This window comes from Brienomyrus brachyistius, chromosome 1 (assembly GCF_023856365.1).
Source record: "Brienomyrus brachyistius isolate T26 chromosome 1, BBRACH_0.4, whole genome shotgun sequence".
NCBI lineage: Eukaryota > Metazoa > Chordata > Actinopteri > Osteoglossiformes > Mormyridae > Brienomyrus > Brienomyrus brachyistius.
The window spans coordinates 15,713,176-15,737,724 of record NC_064533.1 but is presented as its reverse complement, the minus strand read 5'-3'; the positions used below and the strand labels follow the sequence as shown (position 1 = coordinate 15,737,724).

Genomic DNA, 24,549 nt, shown 5'->3' with positions numbered 1-24,549 from the left:
TGAGTGGCTGAGAAACAGCTCATTGTTTGGTGCCCCCACCCCATGTTAGCGATTGCCATTTCAAGTGGTTTGCCCACAGCTCCCAGTTAATTCAGTGCACCAGGAAACCATTCTGGAGTATGTTTCCTAAAAGCTGTTAGTAACGTGTTTATTGGAATCATTCGCTTACGTGGTTTCAACTATGTAAGCTGCTAATGCTGTTAGCAGCCATGCTTTTGGGAAATGGACCGCTGACCAGCGCAGTCATGATGTCCAGATTCACTCACAAAGTCTCCTGTATTTTTCCTGTTTAAGTGACAAGCACAAGTCATCTTTAAGTCTGCAGATGCACAGTGAACATACTGAAACTACTCAGATATGTATGTATTGTTACAATCTGCATTACATTTTGGTTTACTTAAGCTTCAACGTGATGCCAATAAAGTTAAACACATTTTAAAATGTACAAATTACAGCATGATTCACTCAGATTGTGTGTAAATATAATAATTCTGGGACACTTATAAAATTTTTTGTTTCAAGTTTTTATTTTGCGTTTTAATATGTCTCCCCCTACTGGACATATTCTCATTCGGCCAAATAAACATTGACAAGATACAAAAGATGCGCAAATACAGTAATAGGGTGTGCCGCGATAAATTTTAAAAACATATATTCTACGTTAGACCCAACACCTGCCTGCAATACAGTGTGAAACACTGGAATGACAACACAAATGTGATAGAATATATATTAAAAAAATACCTTGGAAAGAGAGACGTGGGCTTACACAATCCCCACACCTGTAAAAATGTTTTAAAAACTGACAGCTTAGAGCACCGAGTAGCACACATCGTTAGAGCATTTTTTTAGACAAGCCGACAGACAGTGAACATTTCCAAAAAAAATAAACACCTTTAAACCTATCTTATTCCTACAAGGAGTAGTGCAGGCCAGTGTTAATTTTATCATCTCAACACACACTGGAACGTGTTACAAGATAAACCAGTGGGTCTTACTGCTCTTAGCAGATATAATATATGTTTGACAGTGAAATGAACATGGCTGATGAAAAACAACACTGGAAACTCACCTAGCCAGTATTACATTGGCAGAAGTATGATTTACTATTGCTTTACTATTTAATATTGAGTCATTGCAAGCACCCAGAGACAGAAAGAATCATTCATGGTGACAGAGGGGGAAAGGTGGCGATGGAATGGGCGAGGGCACGGACACAGTGCTCAGCTAGGAGCAGGAGCATCCATGCGATTAACAATCACCCAATTAGCGCCTCCACTCTTCAGGCCAGAGGACATGAGCGACGGGTGAACGGGGGCCTACCCTCAAAACATTTGTTTTCCGCCGCCATTTTCCTCTCTAATTAAACATGGACGTTAACGAGCCGCCTGGCAGCCGCTAAGCAATGGGGCTAGGAAAAGTCACTGACACGAGCGGTTTATCGAAAAATCGATGTGCACCTGGTAATTGGACGGCCATCCTGCCGACCCTGATTAGCTCCCAACGAGGTGGTGACACGTCCTGGCGTGACGGTCTCCTCAAAACGTATGCGGGGGGGGGCTTTCTGGTGCGTCTATAGCGTGGATGTCCAGACGATAGACAAAAGACTGATACGGCAGCACATAAATAGATCTAACACTAGCTTAAATGAAATCACCATAGCTTATCATAAGAGCTTATCATTTTCATCGTTTAATTGTGTAAATCAGGCAGCTTACATTTCTCAACGCTGGCTCATTTTTGAACATTTTGGTTTCATGTGTCTGGGAAGATAGACACAGGCAGCCAACTTAAATAGACATGGCTCTGGTGAGGACGCTGTACGCCATAGAGAAAGTGACGCACATCCCTACTATCCAGGACAGGCCCCTGCTGGGATTGGGCAGGGGGATCAGATAGGCTATCATGTAGAAGAACCGGAAGCCCACAAAGATCCGGAAGTGGAGGAGGGCCGAGGAGAGATTGGTTTCCGTCAGGGAGTACAGCAGTCCAATCACCACAAAGGGGACAATGTTCTCCAGGTCGTTTTGGTGGCACCTTTGAAAAGGAGACATGGTCCTTTAGAGTGTATTTGTCATTATTCTGAGCTTTACTTTTATCTCTGAAAGATAAAATCATCTTTACTTCAGTCTTATCACTGACTGAAGACAGCAGATGCTTAAATAGGAAAGTACAATGCAGGCAGAATGTTGTTTGAGCCATCTCTATAAAGAAACACTACCACCAGACAAAATATGTTTCTGTTTATCATAGGTGGAAGGCAATCATACAGACACAGTTCTCATCCTGGGGCTTAAAGATTTCCCTTAGTCATGGTCAGTGACAGGGGAGGCGGTCTATTAACGTCTATGTGAACAGCTTTCTGTATATTTCGCATTTACTCACTCCGTCTCCCTACGGCAGCCGTCAATACCTCGGTCTCCTGTCACCACGTCAACAGCTTCATGGTTGTCACGGTGGCACAATACATCGTCACTCAACTTGATATCCTCTCAGCCACACACACTCTATTTACTCAGCTGCTAAAATTCATGCTAAGATTCGAAAACTCTTTCAGTGGATGCAGAATGTGAGCCTGCATGCTGACGGATCATTAATGCTCTGGTATTTTAAGCACAACAGCTGGTTGCACCTGCAGCGAAAAGCTGTAAAAGATACCGGCAGCCGCATCCGTCTGCCTCGAGACATTTGCTTAAATCGACTGTAAATTTAGGTTACAGTTTCTTAGTTGGCCATCCAACGTTTGTGAAAATTTTGGGTAGTTTCCAGTTGGAGTAGAAGTTTCAGGTGGTGTGAAATGTTGTTTTGGACAGCTGAACTGGTCCATTAGTCTGCTTTAGGGACTGAAACTGTAACTTTAACAGTACTATCTACTGATTACCAGCACACACTGTTGAGGCCTAAAGTTAAATTCTTCTGGTTTCTACTGAAGTTTTTACTAGGGCAGGCAACAGCTAACTAACAAATAGATTTGGTCAGCAGATGATTATGAACGTACTGATGTTGCCATGGTATCGTATAATGCAGACATGCCCTCTGTGCAATGGGGGCTTTAGAAAATGTCACATCTGTTCTGTAATCTGTAGTGAGGCTGTGAAGAGGCTACAGAATCCTCAGCCTCTGGAGGTCAGCGTCCTTCCTGAGAACATCCATACCTCCGGGTTCGCTCGACGTCAGAGTCCGTGCGGAGCAGCTTCTTCTTCTCCTCCATGGTCCTCCCAGACTTGACGTCCTCCGGGTTATCGAAAGCCTTCAAGAGTGGCAGGATTTCTGCTCAGCGTTTGCACATGCATGCTGTTACTGTAACCAATACTCAAGGGGAAGCTGCTCTAGGAAGACCAGCTGACCCTGACGTCTGACCCCAAGCTCTCATCAATGGAAAAAAGTCACACAATATAGTCAACTTAAAACATTGTCTCGGAGTAACACTACCTAATCGCACAGGATAATATCCTCTCATACATTCCTCTAGTACAGGGTCCTGGATGGGCGGAGCCTAACCCAGACAGCAGAGGGCACAAGGCTGGGACACACAAATACTAGTTAGATTAGCATTTCAATCAAATCAAAGACCTAAGACGCCTATTTGCTTGGTTTAACCCAAATGAAAAGATTTTCAATTAGTAAATATAAACGTGTGTGTGTGTGTGAAGTCCTGGTATACATTACATTGTGGGGACATTCGGTGATAAAATCTGTTATTTTGGCATTGCCATTTTTTAGTCCCCACAAGGGGAAAATTTTATAATATAAAAATCTATGTCTGCAATCACAAAACTAAAAATGTAAAATGCCTTGTATTTCGTTTGTTTACATAGGGTTAAGGTTAGGGCTGGGTAGGGGTTAAGGGTTTGCCAACAGAATGAATGGAGAGTCCCCACAAAGATATGAGTACAGGTCTGTGTGTGAGTGTGTGTGTCCTGTGATGGACTGGCAGCCCATCTACAGTGTCCCCTGGTTTATTCCCTGTGCTGCCAGGGACCCTGCCTTAGGAACCCTGTGCTGCAGGTCCACCCATAACCCTGCACTGAATAAATGATGGATGGATGGATGGATGTAACACTTCATGGGCAAAATTCAAACACCTATATAACAAAGCATTCTTGCTTAGCCGAATAACTTGTCAGATTTAAGGTAGTCTGGGCGAAATGTAAGTAGAGAGAAAATCCATTCCAACCCAGGTACCTTAAAATCTGACAAGTTATCCAGCTAAGCAAGAAACCCAGCTTTGGGATACAGGCCCCAGCTCGATGCCTGGTTGGGTGTGTCTGACTCAGTGCGTGACTTCGTTTCTGGGGGCAGGTAACTCAAAGGCTCAGCTGAAGGACACGAAGAAGGAGCACAGTCACCACAGTACCTTTCGTGTCACGCGGTAGTAAACGGTCAGCATGGACACGAACATCATCTTGAGGATGACAACGGTGGCGTAGGAGCAGAAGGCCCGGAAGACCTCGGTGTTGACTTCGAATGCCATTTCCGGCTCGTTATGTCAGCCTGGTCAACCTGGAGTCCAGAGGCACCAGAGAGCCAGCAATTACCCAGGTTAATACGGTACCTTCTGCATACTGTTCATTACATAAAGATGAGAAACTCAATTTTTCCGAGGGGGGTCATGGTTAATATTTTAAGTTGCTCTCTCAACAGGAATCAACCTACATTTGAATCAGTTATTAATACAAAAATGTCCACGGAGGGACCAGAGTTTTGTTTACAAAGGCGCCGAACGAAACTTAATCAAAAATGCCAGTTCCTGTTTTATCTTCCAGACTTCCTTTAAGGGTTCTTTTCGATGGACTTGTGAAAATGCTCTTACGAAAGTTGGACACGGGTAAATTACGTTATTCTGCATCTAAAAGCCGCTAGAACAAAGCTGTTCATTCTTTCCAAAGGTTCATATTCCCGCCTTTCCCCTCTATCCAGACTGACCCGAATGTAAAGTAAGCAGGACGCGTCAACAGCAAACAGCAAAGGCTGGGCTACTTCTTCTTTCGGCTTTATGGATATTTGGGGAAAGCCCGCCACAGTAATATGATTAGTCTCTATCCTCTGCCAGTTTGGTTTTTAGTTTAAGGGGTGTTTAGTTTATACAATAATCCTAATCATCGAGAGATCTTTAACACATACCCATTACCCTAGATCAAACCTAACCTGTTCAGCACTACATCGTGTTGTTTATGCTGGTAAATACCTGTTTTACAGAACTTTAACATTTAAAAGAAACGCTAATGCGGAAATAAATTCCGAAGTAAGCCTGGCGAAAAATACATATAAAGTTAAAAATACATAGAGTGCAACAAAACGTAAAGGATTGATACAATTGAGTGTCATATGTGTTTATATCTTGGAATTTATCCTGATAAACGATTATGCAAAAATAAATAGATAAATACAGCAAAAGTTATATAGCCAAGTCTGTTACTGAGAGTGAGGCATCCGTTCAAATGTGCATTTAAAACTTTAATGATTCAGTACAATATACTGCCCTACAAAGGCAAAACACAGTAATTGGGTATTCAATCAAAATTGAGTTATGACCCAAATTGGGTCTCGTAAGTTTTTATATCTCGCGACAATATATCTTAGTTCAACTATGCTCAGTTTTGAAGAAACCAGGGTGTGAGAATTACAGTGACTAAAACACACACTAAAACCAAGTCAGACAACTTTAAGTTTCAGTGTCGGCGTACAGTTCTGCGTTTTGCTTCTGCAACGCAGTATATTTGTGCATAACTTGAACTTTAAGATCGTTTCTCTTCACCCAGAAATAGACAATTTCTGTTTATAAAAACAGCTGCAGCCATATGATTACAGTGCATCGAAACTTAATATCGCTTTACCTCGTCCTGATACGCAGCTTCCTTTCGGGACAGCAGCAAGGGCAAGACAAACTCCTAAAATGAAACTGGGGCACATATATAGCAAACGTCGAATTACGGGATTGGATAAGCGCTTTGCTTTCTTACGCAATAGGTCACAATAGTTACGACCTAACCTTGAAAATTAACCGTTCATGTCGGCACTGTACCATGTTTATACCTCCTGTTCATAATTTATAATTACAGGCATTCCCTCGAGAATTAAATGAATTAGTCCTATATTTTTGTTTACCGAATGACACCTGTATTGTTATTTTTTTTTGGGGGGGGGGGGGGGGCATTCAACATTTTATTAGATGTGTATATTTTATTCATTGACTAATATATTTTTATTCCACTTGAAATCGCCTGGTGTCACATCGAGTATAAGTGGCGTCTTGTCTGGGGGAATCGGGAGCCGCATCTGTCTGAGAGTGAGCGGGGACGTTGGCAGGTCTGTATCCCGCCTGCCGGCCCGGGAAGAGCAATTCGACATGACAGCATGTTTAAGGCGTGATGCGGCTGACAGGAGAGCCGCACTAGCGCACCTTTTTGAAGTTTGTTTTGCAGTTACTCTCTCACACCAGCGGGGAGCACAGGCGTAAGGTCGCGCTTTGTGTCGGTGTTTTGGCGTACCAGGTCCGGGGGATGACATCCGGCTTCGGTTATATAGGCCAAAGGGCAGTGCTGCCCGGTCATCTCCTGCCCAAGCTCTGCTTGAAATCCCAATATACTCTATCTCAAAGAAATACACCTGTATTTTGCATGCAGATCACATTCAAATGTTTAACATTTTAAAACCACAGTACACAATGACATCACACCGACGGACTCACTCTCCTTTCCCAGGTTTGCCAACTTTGGTCAACTGGCTGAAGTGAGATTTTCAATTCGAGAGCATTCTACACTAGAATTCACATGTTATGTAACAGTTTTATTACCTTGAAAATAGTGTAAAGAGTTTTCAAACTACCCCATCGCTAATGTAAGTTTGTAATGTTATAATATAGATTTATCTCTTGCGTGAGAGTCTGAAAGCTTGAGTGTCACGCCAGATGCGTGAGATTTGGCAATTCTGCGTTCTGTGTACATCGGTCACTGACTTTCGGTGGCTTGCAATTCAGGATGACTCAGCATTAGCAGCCACCTACATTCATAATGATTAATTTCTTTTCCCCCTTACAGTCCGTTGCCGTGGAACATTATGAAATCAGCCCTAAAACCCGCAACCCCCAAATACTTTTAAAATTTTAAATATATTTTTAAATTAGGCCAATTGGGTGGGAAATCCATGGACCTGGTAACTCTGCCAATGGCTGGGAAATAAATGCAGCAGTACTGAGTGTTTAGTTCCCTTGAAAGACATTTACCTACCTATGTCAGGTAAACTGTAAAATCTGGTCACTTTATATACTATACTCTCCAGAGCTCTAACGGGGACGGATTTTTTTAGCGGGGAGAGTTCCCATTGAGTCACTCTTATCTTTTATTAAACAAACATGGAACAAAATCTATTGGCTGATTTATTTACATTAATGGAAAGCTTGCCCTGCTTATTTCACGGTCAGATGTTTTAATTAAAGATATAAAATAGACGTAAGATCTTACGTAAAATTCAAGAAGACATACACAGGACTTAAGTGTAATTTAATTCAGCTACGAATGAAATACTATAATTTCACCCATCATCACGGACTCCATCCAGAATTTTAAATTAGAATACATTAGAATTTACAATAATATTTACCAGAAAAAAAATAATGGTGGCATAATGTAAGTGATGTCTTACTGTAATACTGTGATACCTCATTTTAAATTATATATATATATAACATTACAGTGAGGTGTAATAACACAATGCATACGAGGTCCACAATGCATCGGTGGCACCTGTGAGGGATAGAACCGCATCACTACGGTAATCCGCGGTGGGCTGCCCAGGAGATGCCCTCCCCAGGTTTTAACAAAGAAGCGCGTCCCGCCCCTGACACGTGCATGTAAACATCTAGCAGGCCGCAGGTTACGCGCTAAGAGCTCTGCGCTTGTGCATGATGTTCAAAAGACGCCTCAACTGTTTTGAAATTAACTCACGCGGCTCTGTCCACCACTGGTAAGTTCTCTGTGGAAAACCGTTTCTCCACTTAATCAGACTTTTGCCAAAATCTATCATTTCACTCCGTGTGCTTCTGCGGGAAAAAGACAAAAACAGGAGGAAGATGAAATCATATTAACTGCGGCGTGCTCTCCCACCAGGAACTGTGATGGCAAACACTTGCATCGATTTCTCGACCATTTTGCCAGTAATTGGGATGCTGGATGCAACACCCTCTTATTGATTTTATATGGCAGTCGGCTTATACCCTGGATGTAAGGCTGCATTGACTAAATTACTGCCTTCCCAATGATCGTGATGCCAGAACCCGAAGGCTGGTATTGATTCCTTTACTGAAATCCTCCTGAACAGGTTCCAGGCACCATACGTTTTTTATTGATTGACACCAACGTCTACACTGTTTTCTTCAGGCAAGAAATCACAAGTGTACAGTACTATCCTAATCATGCAGTGTGGATTGCTTGTGCGATCGGGGCAAGGTGGTCCTTTGCACACATTCATTGCAAACATACATTCATACCACAGCAATCTACACACTACAATCGTAGTTCAGAGGTTAATGAAATTGAACGCATGCAAAATTAAGATGAAGGCTCACGAATTAAATTCGGATATCAATGGACTCCTTGTCAGGTTCAGATCTACCGCGAGGGAAAACCCAAACTTCGACTTAGCGTTGTTGTAATCACGAGAAAGAGGTGTTAGCGTAGTAGCACAGTGAAAAAATAAATAGTGGGGCATATTGTCTAAGCATCTCTGAAACTTCTCATGCAGTAGACTAACCTGCCAAAGCATTAACGCACAGTTCTTGTCTACTTCCAAAATCGAGGCTTTTCCCCGATAAAGTGGCAGCTTGATGATAATTAATATGAAATGTGAATCAGGAGATTTAACGCGCCGAGAAACACGTAAACATGGTTCATTCGGTCAACAAAGCCTCTAACCTGCACCTCCCTGCCACTCCTCAGAAAAGGAGTTTCAGGGAAGCGGCTCTCCGTGAATCCGAGGTCCCACACTTTGCACGACTAGCCTAATTACAACCACCGCTTTGGTGCACCGTTTTCACGGCGTAGTGGGACATATTTGGTGTGATCGTGGCAGTCTTTCCCTAATGGAGACTGGGTTAGTTCGAGCTGTTTGTGTAGGACGATCGGAGTATGTTAGGTTCAGCCTCAAACCACCACGTAAGTGTCCGATACTGAAAGATGCCTTTTAGCTCGCCAGGTACGGTCGCTTTTTATGCAGGGATGATTCGGTGTATGTGTCGTTAACCGTTTCAAATAATAGCATAAGTACGTCACACACAGGCACGGTGTTTTCCCACCCTTTATGCGTACCCCTGATCTTCGAGTGCATACCCTTCTATCCAGATATTTAAGCCAGATCCACACATTCCACTGAGATAATCGAGTCAAGCGAACTGCTTTGGCAACAATATAAGTAAACTTTAAGCACCGATATAAATTTTTTTAGATAAACACTGACCTCGATTAATCTGGTCTTCATATAGTCTGTTCTATCGTAACTCAACTAGTAACGTTGGAAGATCTGTATTATTTAAATAGGCCTAATTACTTTAATGTTTTCACGGTGCTCCCGACCATGAACAAGACATGCTAATACTCCTATATGTGTTCTGATGAGAAGATGGCCATGGTGTTCTGGACCTTCACCTTAACGTTGTTATCAGTGCTGCCTCCATAGAATAAACCAATAAATATGGCCTAAGTGCTTCAGGCATAGGTGTAGATCTTCAAAAAGAATATTCACCACCTATTTGTTTTTGATTTTTCAAATTGGACTACTTGCGAGAAAAATCCTTTCTCTTTGCCTGAACAATTTGAAAAGGATAAGTACTATATAAAGGCTAAAAGGCTTGAAGTACTCTGTTTTATGCAGGGAAAAAAACACAAATCACTCCACTAGAACATGAGGTGAAAAACAATTCCAGTTCATTAATTGGGATAAGTTGTGGTCTTTTGAAGAAAAAGTAAATTATACAAAACAGCTAGTTAATAGTCTGGTGAGCACCTGATTTAATTATGATTAAAGCACTCAGCATTCAGCCTGCTCCCCAGTGTGAGAAATTCACTGAATTATTAGGGGGGTCCTTTAATAATATGAAAGGACAAACAAGCGAACAAGCTGGGGATTTCTAAAACATAATAAGTCCGTTCCAGCTTCAAAAGGAGCCTTGGAGTTGACAGGTCAGATAATGGAGGCGAGCAACTGAAACGAAGTCCAGGTGAAGATGTGTGGAAACTGAATCACACACACACACACACCTGCCCTTGTTTGTATCAGCCGTGCTGTCATATGAAATAGTGGGGGTTTGGTTGGGGGGGGGGGGGGTGCACTCACAGTTGGGTGTGGAATTCTGGCCTTAGGTCTTAGATGGTCAGGAGAACTGAGGCCTCCACATTCACCCTCAGCCTCCAGCGTGAGTCACATGGCGAAGTCTAGCACGACCTTCACAGACTTGCAGGCTACTGAGATAGACCTGCAGCGGCTCCCCAAGCCGGGCCCCCTGGGCGGGAGGAAAGCCAGGGAAGGGCCCCACCATCCTCACAAGAAGCTCCAGGTGATGGTGTGCGTCCTCTTGGCCGAGCTGTGCGAGAGGTTCACCTTCTTCGGGATCGTCTGCAACATGATCCTCTTCTGCACCGTCAGGCTGGGTTACGACAACTACCAGGCGGCCACCATGAACCTGGCATTCGTGGGCGGGTAGCACTCTCACGCCGGTGTTCGTGGGCTGGTTTGCCGAGACATGCCTTGGGAGGACCAAAGTCCTGTACCTCTGTGCTCTCCTGCACTTCTTTGGTAAGGTCTTCGTACGTATAGTGCTTTTCACGTTGGCCAGCGAGACAAAAGCAATAAGGACTGGTAATGGTGTTACTGCATGGCCTGCCGTTTTCATGTCAGAAATCATAGCCTGCACGGTACATCTCCTAGAGGCAAATCAGCGATCGTTCGGCCGTGTTTCTTTCAATCCCATGCTGACTCCTTGAACTCAAAATTAATTCGAGTGCTGAGAAAATTCTTTTCTGCGGCTGTCTCAGCTGCTACTTAAACCTTGCGGTGTTTCGCTTTTCATCGATGTAGGGGGCCTGAGGTCAATGTGTTTACATTGCGAGGTCACGAGTAGGGCTTTTTCAGCAGCTACGGACTGGAGGCAGATACCCGCAATGAATGCTGGCAATTGATAACAGTTTGCATTTTTGTCCTCAACGTTTGCCTTGATTCCTGGAAAGGCTTGTAGAGATAACATAGAGGAGAAAATAATATTCTGTAGTAAAATATTGTAATGAAGGCAATTTAATAGTGGGCATAATTTAACATAACGTTTCGGGCAGTCCAAACGCGTCGGTGGTCTTTTTATTATTTAATACGACGATGATTGAAATTCTCCGTGAATATAATGTATAGTTAAAATATACATTGATAAGACTGTGAACTTCTTTCACTTGCTGGTGCATAGTTTATTAAAAGGCAGATTTTTAAAGAAAAGAAAATCAAAATTACTCACGCAAAGCTCTTATAGTAATTCGTCTTCAAGCGCCGCTCCCTTTACCCGACAGAGCCAGACAGTTAAAAACTCAGCCCAAGCCTTTAATTTAGTTTCTAAATGTGAGTTACCGTATTATATTCTAATTGTGAAGCTTTACCGATAACGTTAATTAATACGCGATTTTATAGCCAACGGTTGCATTGGTTTTGAAATAATACCGATTTGTTAAAATAATCAATTGGATAAAAAAAATATTCTTCGAGAACTGACAAAACAGGAGCATGCGATATATTGCGAATATCATATTAAGACAAAATATGTATGATTGTGACGTTCAGCCATTTTTCAAAGACGTTATACGCGAAAGGGGAACTGCTTTCAGAGTGCTGGGCGTATAAAAATGGCTTACTTTCTGAATGATACCCCACCGTTACAAGCACAGCCGCTGGGTCACCGGAGGCTGTCAGCATCATAAATCTTGTCTGGAAAGTATTGACGCGACCGAGAAACATCACACAAAATAGGGATAATTAGAGAGCGCAGCTGTTTAAGTGTCTCGATGGGACCGGCTCGGACTGCACTCACTAACCTGCATTACAACGAGAGTCGGCTCTTAGGGGACACGGGCTCAGGACTTTCTCCATAGATCAAGCCTTCATCCGATTACAGTGTTATTTATTTCTTTTTATTTTTTGACAAACCGGTCCCGTGCTGAAGAATAGCATACGCCGAGATCATTTAATATAGGAATATAAATCTCCTTTCAGGAAGATAATTACCAGGATAATTTCCAGTATAATGGAGCTTGTCAGTCAGAGGCGCCGCTGTAATTAAGAAGTTCTGGCGGAGTTTTTATCTACAGGATTTTTAAATGTTTCTGGTTCGGAAGCGAGGAGTAGAAACTGCTGAAACTTTTTCTACACTTGGTCTTGTAATGCGATATTCAATAAACGAGGGACAAAGAAATGGATACTTCAGTTTCCTGTAATCTAGACAGTAATCTAGTAGCCTAATGACTAGGCTAATTAATGTTGCCGAGCCAATAAAATTAACCATAAGTGATACAGATACGGGACTTTTGGGGGGTTCCCGTTCCTTGCCTATATTCAGTTCATGCATCGTGCCATTTCTTTCATATTCCGCCAAATCTATATTAGTAAGACATGAGTGGAACCCCAAAGACAAAACGCCGAAATCAGCACATGCCCCAGTGGCAATGAGACAGTTTGCTTTGATCATTTAGCTTATGAAGCCTCACTACTCGCCTCAGTATTTTATTTATTTATTTATTTTAATATTAAAAGCGAATTAAATTAGTCTAGAGATACCGTTACTCCACGAAATGCCAAAGGTAAAGCACACCAGCGGATTTCAAGGAAAGACAGAAAACTACAAATGCAATCACTGTAAGGGTGTAACGGTACTTAGCATAACTAACGCCAAAGTTTCCTTTTAGGAATAGCTGTGTTTTTCTCTCCTTTCTTTATTTCTTTAAAAACGCAGAGGAACGAATCCGGAAACCCGTAATGGTTAGTGTCATTGAACAAAGGCGACTGAAGAATTGCTTAAGTCAAACTTTGAAATGTGCGTGTGAGACAATGACAGAATTAGAGCACGCTTTTTGCTGCCACTTCCTCCACTGGGAACCCGCCGAGCTCCACTTGCAAAGTTTACTTTCCCCGTCATGTGAGATAACGTTGATTTGCATTTGCAGGATGAATGCGACCACATGGAGGATAACTAGAGATGACATTAAAGCGCTGAGAGGTGCCAGTGTGCGCAGAGCGCGCGCGTCATTTACATGCTCGGTAGGCGCCCTCATCCGGGGTGACAAAACCTGCCGCTTTACATTGTAGGGATCCTGTACCCCCTTTATTCAGGTGACTTTCTAAAACTGTCAGAATACTAGTACAGTAGGACTACGGGGCTAAAAGGAGGTGAAAACGGAAGTACAAGAATCATGCCAGACTTAATATAAATGTCTGGCACAGGTGTGGCATTTTCTGCCACTAAAAACAGAGCAAAGGGAACTTTCTGTACTTTTTTTAGTGTGACAAGCATAAGTGGTAGGTTTCCGTGTCATTTCTAGCCAAACCAGTTTGTTTACGCTCAGCCTCTGCATTCCGAAACAGGACAGTATTCGAGACCTGTAAAATCTAGTGCGCTTCTATTCACCCTCCTTAGTGCACTTCGTAGGGCAGGTTGCAGAGATGCCTGCACTAACTCCTCGTTCATTCAATGTGTAGAGTGGTACCAAATTCCTGCAGTACATTTGGGTCCTCGGTGTCCTGCCGTTTTCTGTAATGCCCGTGGCGTTCCGAGTCAAGTTTCTTCTTCCAGCAATGACAGATGGTCTTGTCCTCATAAGAGTCACAGTTTAAGCTTATTTCCAGTGCCTAGTACTGGACCGTACCGTTTCTGCAGTCGTTGGTATTCGCTCGTTGTTCCGGCCTCTGCTTTATAATTAAAATCCCGGTTCGGTACTGCGGTGATTTGACTAACCACACTTACCTTTTAGGCTGATATAGTGTCACATGCATAAATACAAAACAACGTGTAAACATTAATAAGCAACAGGTTTAATGAAATGGAAGCTATTGCATGCTTAATGAATCTATCCAAGGACAGTCTTTGCGGGACAAAGGGGCGGGGGAGGCAGGTATCTACCAGTATCCATATTAATGTGCTGATGTATTAAGAGCTTTTCTCTGATCTGTATTCACTACTTTTCCGGGAAAACCTGTTAACACAACATGTTTGTTGTAGTGTCTTTTCCTCCCCCAATGAAAATGCCCAACAAGCCCAACTTGACACGTCAAACCCCAGAATGGAGAAAAGTTTATCACACGTCTCTGGTTCTACATCAACATCCCGGCATCATGTGGCTCTGCTTGCCGTCCCTGCCTGAGCCAGTCCTCGCAGTATGGTAACGAAACGGTGACATTTACACCGTTTACTTTAAATCCCGCAAGCGTTTCACGTGCTGAGAAACTGACCTCCATACCGTGTCTACGCTGCCGGAAAGATCAGTGGACAGGATTTGGCCACCGGGGTATTGATTGATTAATCAAAGCTAATGTTCTTTTGATCAGCAGGGATGCCCTGTTAACCAGAAAAGCTGGAGTAAAGAGTAATGTTTTATTTACTCGTTTGGGCTCCTCAGTGGCAGTATCAGCAGACTTCAAAGAGCCTGTGACAATCTGCCAGATTCCTGATTGATGAAAGCTTTCATTATTTCCCCCCCGATGTATTTACCACATAGAATTTGTTTAATCGTTTTCGGTTGACGCTTTCTTCGTTCGTCCCGGAGTGGGTTTTTCCCGTTCCGTTTCATGTTCTTTTCACGGCTCGTCCTCGCCTGTGATCCTCCTCTCACGGATCCTACTCGCTTCTCTTCGCGAAAGACGCCGTTTTGTGCTTGCCGTTTCTTTTTCTTTTTTTAATAATGCATCCCCCTTCGGCTTGGGGGCCCATGATATTCCCTGAATTTTAACAGATTATCTAGGGTCCGCTTGCTATCGGCATTTAATGTGCTCTTTAGTTTTTTATCGGGGTTGCTTATTATTATTATTATTATCACCTGCCGGTGAATTTGTAAATGACCTATTAGCAGTTAAGGTTTATCAAGAAATGTAATATTTGGGAAGTTGTACTTGTTTCTGGCTATCTTCACCGTACAGCGTAGCATTTGCAGTTATTTATCTATAAATGCCACATCAGCAGACACTATTCTGTTGTTTTCTAAAAGCAGAAGTTTACGTTCCAGGGGCGGCGCATTTGTTGGATCGGCTGCCTCACAGGGAACGCTGGGATCAGCGCTCGAGTCTCGCCCATGCCTACAAGTGTGAGGCATTAGACCCCAGAGTGTCCCTCTGTCACTCAGCAATTGAAAACATATCATTGGCTAATAATAAGGTTGGCTCTACTGAATGAATTATGTGCCCCCCCCCCCACAGGCACTGCCATGCTCCCCGTGGTGGCCTTCCCCTTCGAGGATTTCTACGTGGACACCCACCATGTCACGCACGCCCTGGCTCGCCGGCACCAGCTCATCCTCTTCTACACAGGGCTGCTGGCCGCTGCCCTGGGCCTGGGGGGTATCCGTGCCGTCCCTCTGCCCGCTGGGCGCCTACAACCTGCAGGGCCGTGACCAACACCAGCTACGCTCCTTCTTCAACTGGTTAGCGCCCCCTGGAGGATTTAACAAGAATGTGATGAATAGGCCAATAAACACATCTTCATGTGCTTATAAGCAGGTCCATAGGAAAAAAAACACGAAGTATGTACTTGCGTATGGTAATATATTTATGTATTTCATATATATTGAAACCATACATATTTTACCATGGTAGTTCAGGTTAAGTACCATGCTTGTGGAACAGCATTAAAGCCCACTTTGTCCACTTTCTTAACATGCTGCTGCTTCTTATATTAATATATAAACATGTGTTTTTTTCCTACTTGGCATAGCAATGCGCTAATGGCGTCCAGGTTGAAAAGATGCTTTCTTCTCATTTTTCGCAGGTTCTACTGGTGGGTGAATCTGAACTCGACTGTGGTGTTTCTGGGGATCGCTTACATCCAGCAGTCCATCGCTAAGAACCTGGGCTTCCTCATCCCATTCACCTCCATCTTGCTGGCCCTCATCGCCATTCACATGGCGCGCAACAACCTCACCTTCTGCCCCAAAAATGGTATTCTAGGCTTCCTCAATGCACTGATGGGAAGTGCATGATTATTTATGGTGGTGCAGTGGTTAGCACTGTTGCCTCACACCTCTGGGACCCGGGTTCGCGTCTCCGCCTGGGTCACATGTGTGTGGAGTTTGCATGTTCTCCCCATGTCGTCGTGGGGTTTCCTCCGGGTACTCCGGTTTCCCCCCACAGTCCAAAAACATGCTGAGGTTGATTGGAGTTGCTAAATTGCCCGTAGGTGTGCATGTGTGAGTGAATGGTGTGTGAATGTGCCCTGCGATGGGCTTGACCCCCCATCCTGGGTTGTTCCCTGCCTCGTTCCCGTTGCTTCCGGGATAGGCTCCGGACCCTCCACGACCCAATAGAATAAGCGGTTTGGAAAATGGATGGATGGATATTTATAATTATATACAACTAGCATGCATCCTTGATACTTGGAGGTATTAGCTGATTATGAGGACTATTCACTGAGGTGTGGTGATGTCACCCGATTCTCTGGACTGTACCACTGACAGGTGGAGGGTGTTAGCTGGACTGTTCCACTTAGGCCTGCTGATGCTATATTCGTACCCTATCTGCCGGCGCACAGGTGGCTCCCTGCTCACCACGATGGGCGTGTTCCTCAACTCGCTGAAGATGTGCTGCCTGCGCTACCGGCACTTGGGCGGCGACGTGGCAGACTGGCTGGACCGCGCCAAGGAGAACAACGGGGGGCGCTACAGCGAGGCACATGTGGAGAGCGTCAAGGTCCTGGTGCGACTTTTCCCGCTGTTTGGCCTGCAGCTGCTGTACCGCGCCTGCGTCACCCAGGCAAGCGCCCGTGAGCCGAAACACCCGCCCTGGCGAAAAACGCAAAGTCATCCTCCCAGGGTGCACCCCCGCTACCCCGCATTCTTGTTTTTCTTGATTCGCTATCTAGACATGGATCGTTGCTTGTGGACGGGCCCTTACAAGCAGTCAGTGATAAGTGATTTTTAAGGCAGAGCCCCCCCCCCCCCCCCCACCTCCGCCCCCTGAGCCTAAAACTTTACAGAAACGTTTGTAAAAGTCAGTGTGAGGCACCATATTAGGCTCTTGCACACCAGCCTTTATCAACGCCACATGGCCTGTTTTAACAGCTGAATCCTAGGCAGGGGGATGCAGTGAGCGCCGCCCAATGGAGCGCTGAGGGCACCTGGCCGCTAATCAGCTCCCCTGCTAAACTATACAGCCCTCAGAAGCCTGTTTTATATGCATCTCATTGGCGTAGTGAAATAAGGAGCTGGTCTTTTATGGCACATACTGATGCAGCTGTAAAACTATACTGTGCAATCATTTTAATTTGACGTTTAAACCTGAAGCTGTAAAGGGGCAGGCTGCACGTTTCTTGGGTTATTGAAGAACCTGAATTTAAGGAGTGTGCCACTCAGTCTGTAACTTCACACGCTTTCTCTCCCCGGATGATTATTGGTTTATTTATTGGTATTTACCTGATACTCCATCATCCTGTAGGGGGAGCTCTTAGAAAAAGTGACTACTTACGGCTCGTGATTCATTAGCTCGTTTGGCTGGCCGCCAGGCTTGTTAGTGTGAAAAACAGGAAGGTCTCACCGGAGTCCCTCTTCCTCAGATCCCCTCTAGTTACTACATCCAGACCATGAACTCCAACCTGAACCTGAAGGGCAACCTGCTGCCCATTGCAGCCCTGAACGTTGCGGGCATGGTGCCCGTTTTGGTGCTGACACCCCTGCTGGAGTGCGTCGCCGCCTGCTCCCTGTCGCTGCGCGGGAGGCCGCCCCCTGCCGCCACCACACTCATAGGTGAAATTCGGGTGTCCTGGGGAGGGGGCTGCGATGGGATATCAGCCATATCAGCTGGGAGACTGATGGGGAAATTAGCAATTTGTGGAAGAGCATATTACTGTACAGTATGTCATAGGATAGTGTAGCGCAGCACAACATAGTATAGAAATAGGGAAGAATCTAGAATCGTTTTCACACTCCAGGCGACATTGTCCGAAGTTGCCCATTCACACGTGTGGCGTACAACCGGGGATTGTCCATGTCACCTGTGTTCACACCTGCTATAAATAGTCTGGTTGGTTTAAGTGAGGGGTGATGCTTGGGTAGAGCATGCCGGAGACCTCACCTTATGTGCAAAGTATGCTGTTTTGTTTACTGTACATCAAAGGTGGTCACAGAAGTTATTGACAGAAGTTCCCGTTCTCGTCGTTTTACTAATTAGCCGTGCTCGTTGGGATCGTCTTTTGTAGATTATAATCATTGTTCACCCTCTGATGTTTGTATCCTTCTGTTTTCATGCCACGTCGCATGACAGAAACATTATCAACATGCTCACTCGCTTGCGAATGAATTATCTGGACAATTTTCTGCTCCATTCACATATGGGGGTCAATTGTTAATTACCCGGATTTTGTTCTAGGGAGCTAGCAGGGTAAAATCAGTTTAATGTCCGGTAGAACCGATTTGGACATTTGCATACGCGCATATAGCCCCTCCGGGTTAATGTCAGGAAAAGTTCAGGATGGCAGTGCGTGTCCAGGGCCTTAGAAGAAGGGTGAAGAAGATGTACAGCAAATTTTGCACACTGAAAAACACAGTGGTTTCCGGTCTCTGATTTTTGGAGGTGTTGACTAACTAATAACAAATGTACATTTTAAGTTCCTTAAGGTTCACAGACGATGACCAGCGTAGCTGCGTAGGTGTGAAAAGTTTTCCCTCACCCAGATCACCCCAAAGAGTGAATCAACGCACTGTAAGATATTAATCAAATTCCTTCGCTGCAGGCTGCCTCAGAGACATCCTTGGTCCTTTTAGGTTGTTACAAACTCGGGGAAGCCGTCTCGACGCCGTGGAGCTGCCCTCCGCGTTCCCTTTCCCGGCTTTACAGATCTCGTAGGAGCATGATAGCGCCCAAGGCACTGTTAGGCCCTCGGTACAGGAGCTGTTTACTCACGGAGACGGGGGTCAGGCGACCCAGTGGTCGCGGAGTTCCAGAAATGCCTTTACTGTTTTTATCCTTGGGTCTCGTCTGCAACACAGCCAGACAAATTGCTGCCATTCATGAGAACAGGTGACACTGTGGTCATAGTCACCTCGTTATTCTGATTCAGAGTCCCGGGAAATTAATGAGATTGGGATTCCAGGAAGATACCAGTGTCAGGACATGCAACTTATTTCATTTAATTAATTCTGCTGAAAATGTTTTTTTTTTCCTCTAACCAGTGACTGTGTCCAAGGGAACATTTTTAGGGAACATTTTTTTTTCTTGCAAAACTTGGATTTGGCTGTGCTGAGGGTCTGGGTTAGTTAGACACCTTTACAGTGCACCGATGTTTCTGTGGGTTATATTTAATACTGTGCGTGATGATGTTTCTGCATCTGCTACATGGATGTAGAAAGGGTTTTGAAAGTGTCCCCTGGAGGAATGTAGGAACGGCCATGGGGGGGGGGGGGGTGCAATGAAAATTATAGGAGGCATGTGGCTCAGTGAATTAGGATGCTGTGCTTATGACTGGAAAGTTCCTAGGATCCTCAGAGTGATGTCTCCATTGGGCACCTGAGCAAGGCCCTTAACCCTCACCTAGGTACTGGCTGACCTCATTATGCATCACTTTGGATAAAAGCTTCTGTTAAATATATGAAATTTTTCTTTTATGGAGGAGACAACTAGGTCCCTCCCTTATTTCTGTACCCCAGCTCATGTGTTTGCTTGTTGGGGGAGGATGCATTGCTGAATTCTGCTGTTTTGTTGCCGATGATGATAGGGAGTGGTCATGTGACCCTTAGGTCCCGCCTCTCTTCCCCCCCTGCAGTGGCCGGACATGCATGTGCTGCCGTGTCCGTGCTGGTGGCAGGTCTCTCGGAGCTCTGCAGGAAGGGCCATCCCCTGGTGGAGCAGGCGCTCTTGGGCAAGGTGCTGCACGTCTCCTCCATGGCCTGCTTCCAGCTGGCACCCCAGTACATCTTGCTGGGGGTCGCCGAGGTTCTGGTCACACCTGCCTGTAAGAGCGCCCCCTACTATCTACACCACATACCACAATTACAGGAATGCAGATATAACTAGATATTCCACGAGCAACTGGCTGCGGGGGGGGGGGGGGGGGGGGAGCTAGGCAGAGAGTGGGGGGGGGGGGAGCTAGACAGAGAGTGGGGGGGGGGGGGGGGGGCTAGGCAGAGAGTGGGGGGGGGGGGGGGGGGCTAGACAGAGAGTGGGGTGTTTCACTCTCAAGCCCCAGAACATCATTCCAAGAGATGTAAAGACGTTACGACGGAATCCGTTGTTTACCTTCCGGTATTGTCCCAATCATTCTGTTAACATGTCCGAGGTCTGTCTTAATAATTTGTCTGTGGTCGAACAGCAATCCTAACTACAGACAACATGTCTTACCTTTAAAGTATATGTGTGAGTGGTTGTAGGCAACATAAGAAGGTCTCACATAAAACAATTCTGTCCATCTGCAGAATACTCCTTTTATTTATCATTTCACAGAGGCGACATGACCACACTTTTATAAACTAACTGATTAGTAAATAAGTGTCACACGTGGTGGGGCAGCTTCTGCGCCTCTCTTTGGTTCACAGACACAGGACTTCCTGTATCAAAAGCTGTAAGACACGTTCGCTCTTTCACGTTAAGCTCAAAATTGACATGCCAACGCGCACATCGTGTTAACGGGAGGGAAATCTTTGCGTCGACTTGTCAGTTTTCAGCTTGTTAGTGTGAAAGAAAAGCAATAAGTTTTGTACCCTTTTGTATACTCGTGAAATGGCGTCTTATGAATGACGTTTTGGGGCTCGAGGGTGGTCTAGGTGCTGACGGAGACCACATGCTCTCAGGCTCCACCTGCAGCTCGATGCCTCTCACATAGTCACCATGTTCATTTCTAATATAACTTTTAAAAGGTTTAAAAATGTGGGTTCAGTTCACACGAGTGTTGTATGGAGGTCAGCGTCAGGCCAAAGCCTCCTTCTATCAGGACAGCCAATATCACAGCAGTATGAGCGATTTGACTTGATTTATATTATAGACTATGACTGTCAGGGTGATTGTCTTTGCTGAATTACTCCATCAGAACATTGATCATATTGCGACAGCATTTCTTGTCGATCACATATGGTAAATGAACCTATCACTTTCTCCCTGGGGGGGGGGGGTCCGATCTGTGTCCCAGCACCGGCTCGCTCACAATACGCTCTTCTTATCTATTTTTCATAGGTCCCTATCAAAGAGCTCTATTAATGGTTATAATTATCATTCTATATTTAATCGGCCTTTCGTGACGCTGTAATGGCCGGGCCTGCATTTCTCAGAAGCACTTATGAGGACATTCTTAGAAACTCGCTTTGGCAGAAATCTGTGAGCCTTTAACCCCCCCCCCCCCCCTACCTCCCCCCACCCCAGCCTGCCATATACTACTACACTAATGATTTGTAAATCAAATCTCTTTTGGTGGTTGCTTCATTAGCTCTGTCTTAGGTCCATGGGATTTTTAAATGGCTGAAATCATTTTTAATGTATAAATAAAAGGGTAACGTGTCCACTATTTAAGCCCAAAAGAATCCAAAGAGGTTTGCAGGCCTAATTACAAAACCATTCTGTGCCAGAGCAAATAAAAGAGCAATGAGGACGTCGGAGGATGTACTTCTCCTGTAGCATTAATCCTGCACTCACACACACACACACATGCGCACACACACTGATACACGCACGTGGATGGCCTAACTGCCGCCATGTAAAAGGCTCCTACCCTAAGCTCTTTGGCCTGGGGTTATTGGACAATGCAAAAACCAACAAGTTTGCCCCTTGCGTAAGCCTGGGGGCAGACAGCCGATGGAAGAGTGAATGTGGAGGATGCACACTGAGCCCTGGTCTCTCTTCCCCCCTCCCCGGCAGGCTCGCTCGTCTCCTTCTCCCTGCCCCCCGGCAGCGTGCGCGGGATCTCCCTGCACTTGCTGGCGCTCTCCTACGGGGGGGGCTGCTTCCTGGGGGCGCTCATTATCCAGCTGCTCTACCTGCTCTCTGGGGGTAGGTCTGGCTGCCCACCCCACCCCCCCACCCAACACGGACAGCCCAAGGACAACTACAGCCAATTCAAAGGCTGCTCCTTCCTGTCTGTATAAAAATCAGCTGTGGGCTTTTCTTGGCGTGTGGGTCATCCAAAATGGATGAAGGCCATGCCCACTGGCTGGGGGAAAGAGCACCGGGACTGTTGTATGTGTGCCCCCCCAAACTCCCACCCCTGCCGCACAACATTACATCGCCAGCTCAATGCGAGCCGGGCTGGGGATTATGGGTACATGCGATACGGCTTACACGACGAGTGACGTATCTCCCAGGATACAGTGCTCGAGCGTATGCCTTCACATGCGTCGTCATGGTGAAAGGTCAGAGGTCACTGTATACATGGTAGTGCATCCACCTCCCTCATGATTTACTCTGATGGTGCTGGACATGTGCCCAAGGTAATAAAATCTTCTGTCATTCTTGGAGGTAACTTCTACCCAAATGACCTGAGTGACGGCAACCTGGAGCGGTTCTTCTTTCTGCTGGCCGCCCTGATGACCGTAAACACGCTGGTCTTCTGGAGGATCTCCCACAGGTATGCCCATCCTCAGAGAGCAGGACCAGGGTCCCCTTAAGCCGGCACAGACACACGCTGGACCTTCATGCTCCCCCCCCCAAACTGCTCACTCACTCCTGACATTTTCCTCCGTACAAATCATTGCTTCTCTGCAACTTTTTCCATTTAGAAAGGTCACATGGCTCAATTTGCATAATGATTATGTTGCTTTCGGGGGAGCGGGGGGTGGTGGGGAGGCGATGGAGGGCAGCCATAGCCATGGGGTGTTGTGCACAGTGCAGGTCCTGCCTCACGGCATGTGGGGGTGTGAGGAGACCCCGATATTTTCTGAAGGTGTTATTTCTGGTTACTGTTTTGTGTGCGGTCGCATCCTCTCTCAGCCTCACAGTTTCATACCCAATTACGAGTTTTTAAGAGCGCATGTGTGCTCAGTGGCCAGTTTATTAGGCACATCTGCTTGTCAGCGCAAACTACCTGCTTCTCCAAACAGCCAATCACATTGCTGCAAGCGCATAAGTATGGCGCATAGACAGGATTAGCGGGTTACCTAAGTGGCCGAGATCGCGATGCAAGTGATTTTGAACACGGTGTAATTTCTGGTATCGGACCCGCTGGTTCAATCTGGTCAGCATCCTTCACATGCTACATCGTATAGAGTTTACAGTAACGGCGATACAAAGAAAACACACCAGTCAGTGCTGTGTGGTTCTGTGGGGGGGCGAAAGCACCTTATTAAAGGCATTCGAGGAGAATGGCCAGGCTCGTTATAGCTGACAAGACGAACAAGTGCAAAACTAACAGCTCAGTACGACAGTGGTGTGCAGAAAGGCACCTCTGATTCTGGGGGCGAGAGGGGGGTGTCCTGTGTGGGAATAAGTGGGGGGTCCCTTATAAACTGTCCACCAAGTGTATACACGCACATAACTCAGCATTTAATTCAACATATGACTTGTACCTGTACACTGAAACAATTCAGGTACAATTTGGGTATGGTATTGCACTATTTTTGCAAAATCAAATTTATTCAAAATATATTTCTTGCAATAAAATGCTAGACTTTGATAAGCATTCCTTTATGTATTTTAAGTATGTAAATGTATAATGTTAAGTTGGCCCAGCATCCTATCCAGGGCGTCCTCTGCTTGGGTCCATGTCCATCTCACGCCTCACCTCACCCCTGGCTCCCTTCCTGTAGGTACCAGGACCTCAGCAAGGAGCTGGTCCGGGACATCAGCAGCAGCAGCCACCTGGACGAGAAGCTGCAGTTGCATAAGAGCTGCTTGCGTTTCTATGACACCGTGGAGTGGTCCTACACCATGGAGACGACCTTGTGATGCTGTATGGTGTCTCGACATCGTACACCTGTACATATTTACTTTGTACAGTTAAGCTTATATGTGTAAATATCATACATTTCTGTAAATAGCTTTTATACCTCGTGTCCTGTATATGCATTGTTTTACTTCTCGGGAATAAAAGGTATTTAAATCCAACTATCCTCTGCAGGATTTTATTCTTTTGGCATGCCTGCCGTGCTCCTGAGACGACCCAAGACAGATTCATCTTAAGAAGTCTGCCAGAAACATTCTGACAAATTAATTTTCCAGTTGAGTAACTTTGGAAAGTTACAGCGCAGGCTGTACCTAGTAACCTAGATTTTTACACAGAACATGCAAGAGAAGATAAAGCGAGGAGAAGGGGAAGAGGTGCCCCCCCCAACCCTAGCCTTGGATATACTTAAAATTTTTAAACAGAAATTTGACAAGATCTTTATATACGTATGTACGTGTCAGGCC

At 45.3% G+C, this 24,549-nt stretch overlaps 2 protein-coding genes across 2 annotated transcripts; one reads left to right on the top strand and one right to left on the bottom strand.

Moving 5' to 3' along the window:
- Positions 1 to 508: 508 nt before the first annotated feature.
- Positions 509 to 5,954, bottom strand: LOC125748039 (microsomal glutathione S-transferase 1-like). The gene is made up of 4 exons (XM_049023831.1): positions 5,838 to 5,954; positions 4,358 to 4,503; positions 3,156 to 3,250; positions 509 to 2,037 (listed from the first exon to the last, which is right to left on the bottom strand). Exons 2-4 carry the CDS (start codon positions 4,472 to 4,474, stop codon positions 1,791 to 1,793), a joined length of 459 nt encoding a protein of 152 aa, XP_048879788.1. The 5' UTR covers positions 4,475 to 4,503; positions 5,838 to 5,954; the 3' UTR covers positions 509 to 1,790.
- A 1,960-nt stretch (positions 5,955 to 7,914) lies between these two features.
- On the top strand, positions 7,915 to 24,246 carry slc15a5 (solute carrier family 15 member 5). Its single transcript, XM_049028837.1, is given in 12 exon segments — positions 7,915 to 7,965; positions 10,401 to 10,690; positions 10,692 to 10,788; positions 15,433 to 15,587; positions 15,589 to 15,656; positions 16,001 to 16,170; positions 16,760 to 16,980; positions 17,780 to 17,969; positions 19,985 to 20,173; positions 22,066 to 22,197; positions 22,663 to 22,771; positions 23,949 to 24,246. Coding segments are annotated over 11 exon segments (1,743 nt in total). The 5' UTR covers positions 7,915 to 7,965; positions 10,401 to 10,417; the 3' UTR covers positions 24,088 to 24,246.
- The last annotated feature ends 303 nt before the right edge of the window (positions 24,247 to 24,549 follow it).

What these genes read in the sequence shown, in the direction of transcription:
- LOC125748039 (XM_049023831.1), bottom strand. Translation starts at nt 4,474, where the DNA reads ATGGCATTCGAAGTCAACACCGAGGTCTTCCGGGCCTTCTGCTCCTAC. An exon ending in ACTACCGCGTGACACGAAAG is followed by an intron (nt 3,251 to 4,357) that starts GTACTGTGGTGA and finishes CCACTCTTGAAG; the next exon opens with GCTTTCGATAACCCGGAGGA. An exon ending in GACGTCGAGCGAACCCGGAG is followed by an intron (nt 2,038 to 3,155) that starts GTATGGATGTTC and finishes TCCTTTTCAAAG; the next exon opens with GTGCCACCAAAACGACCTGG.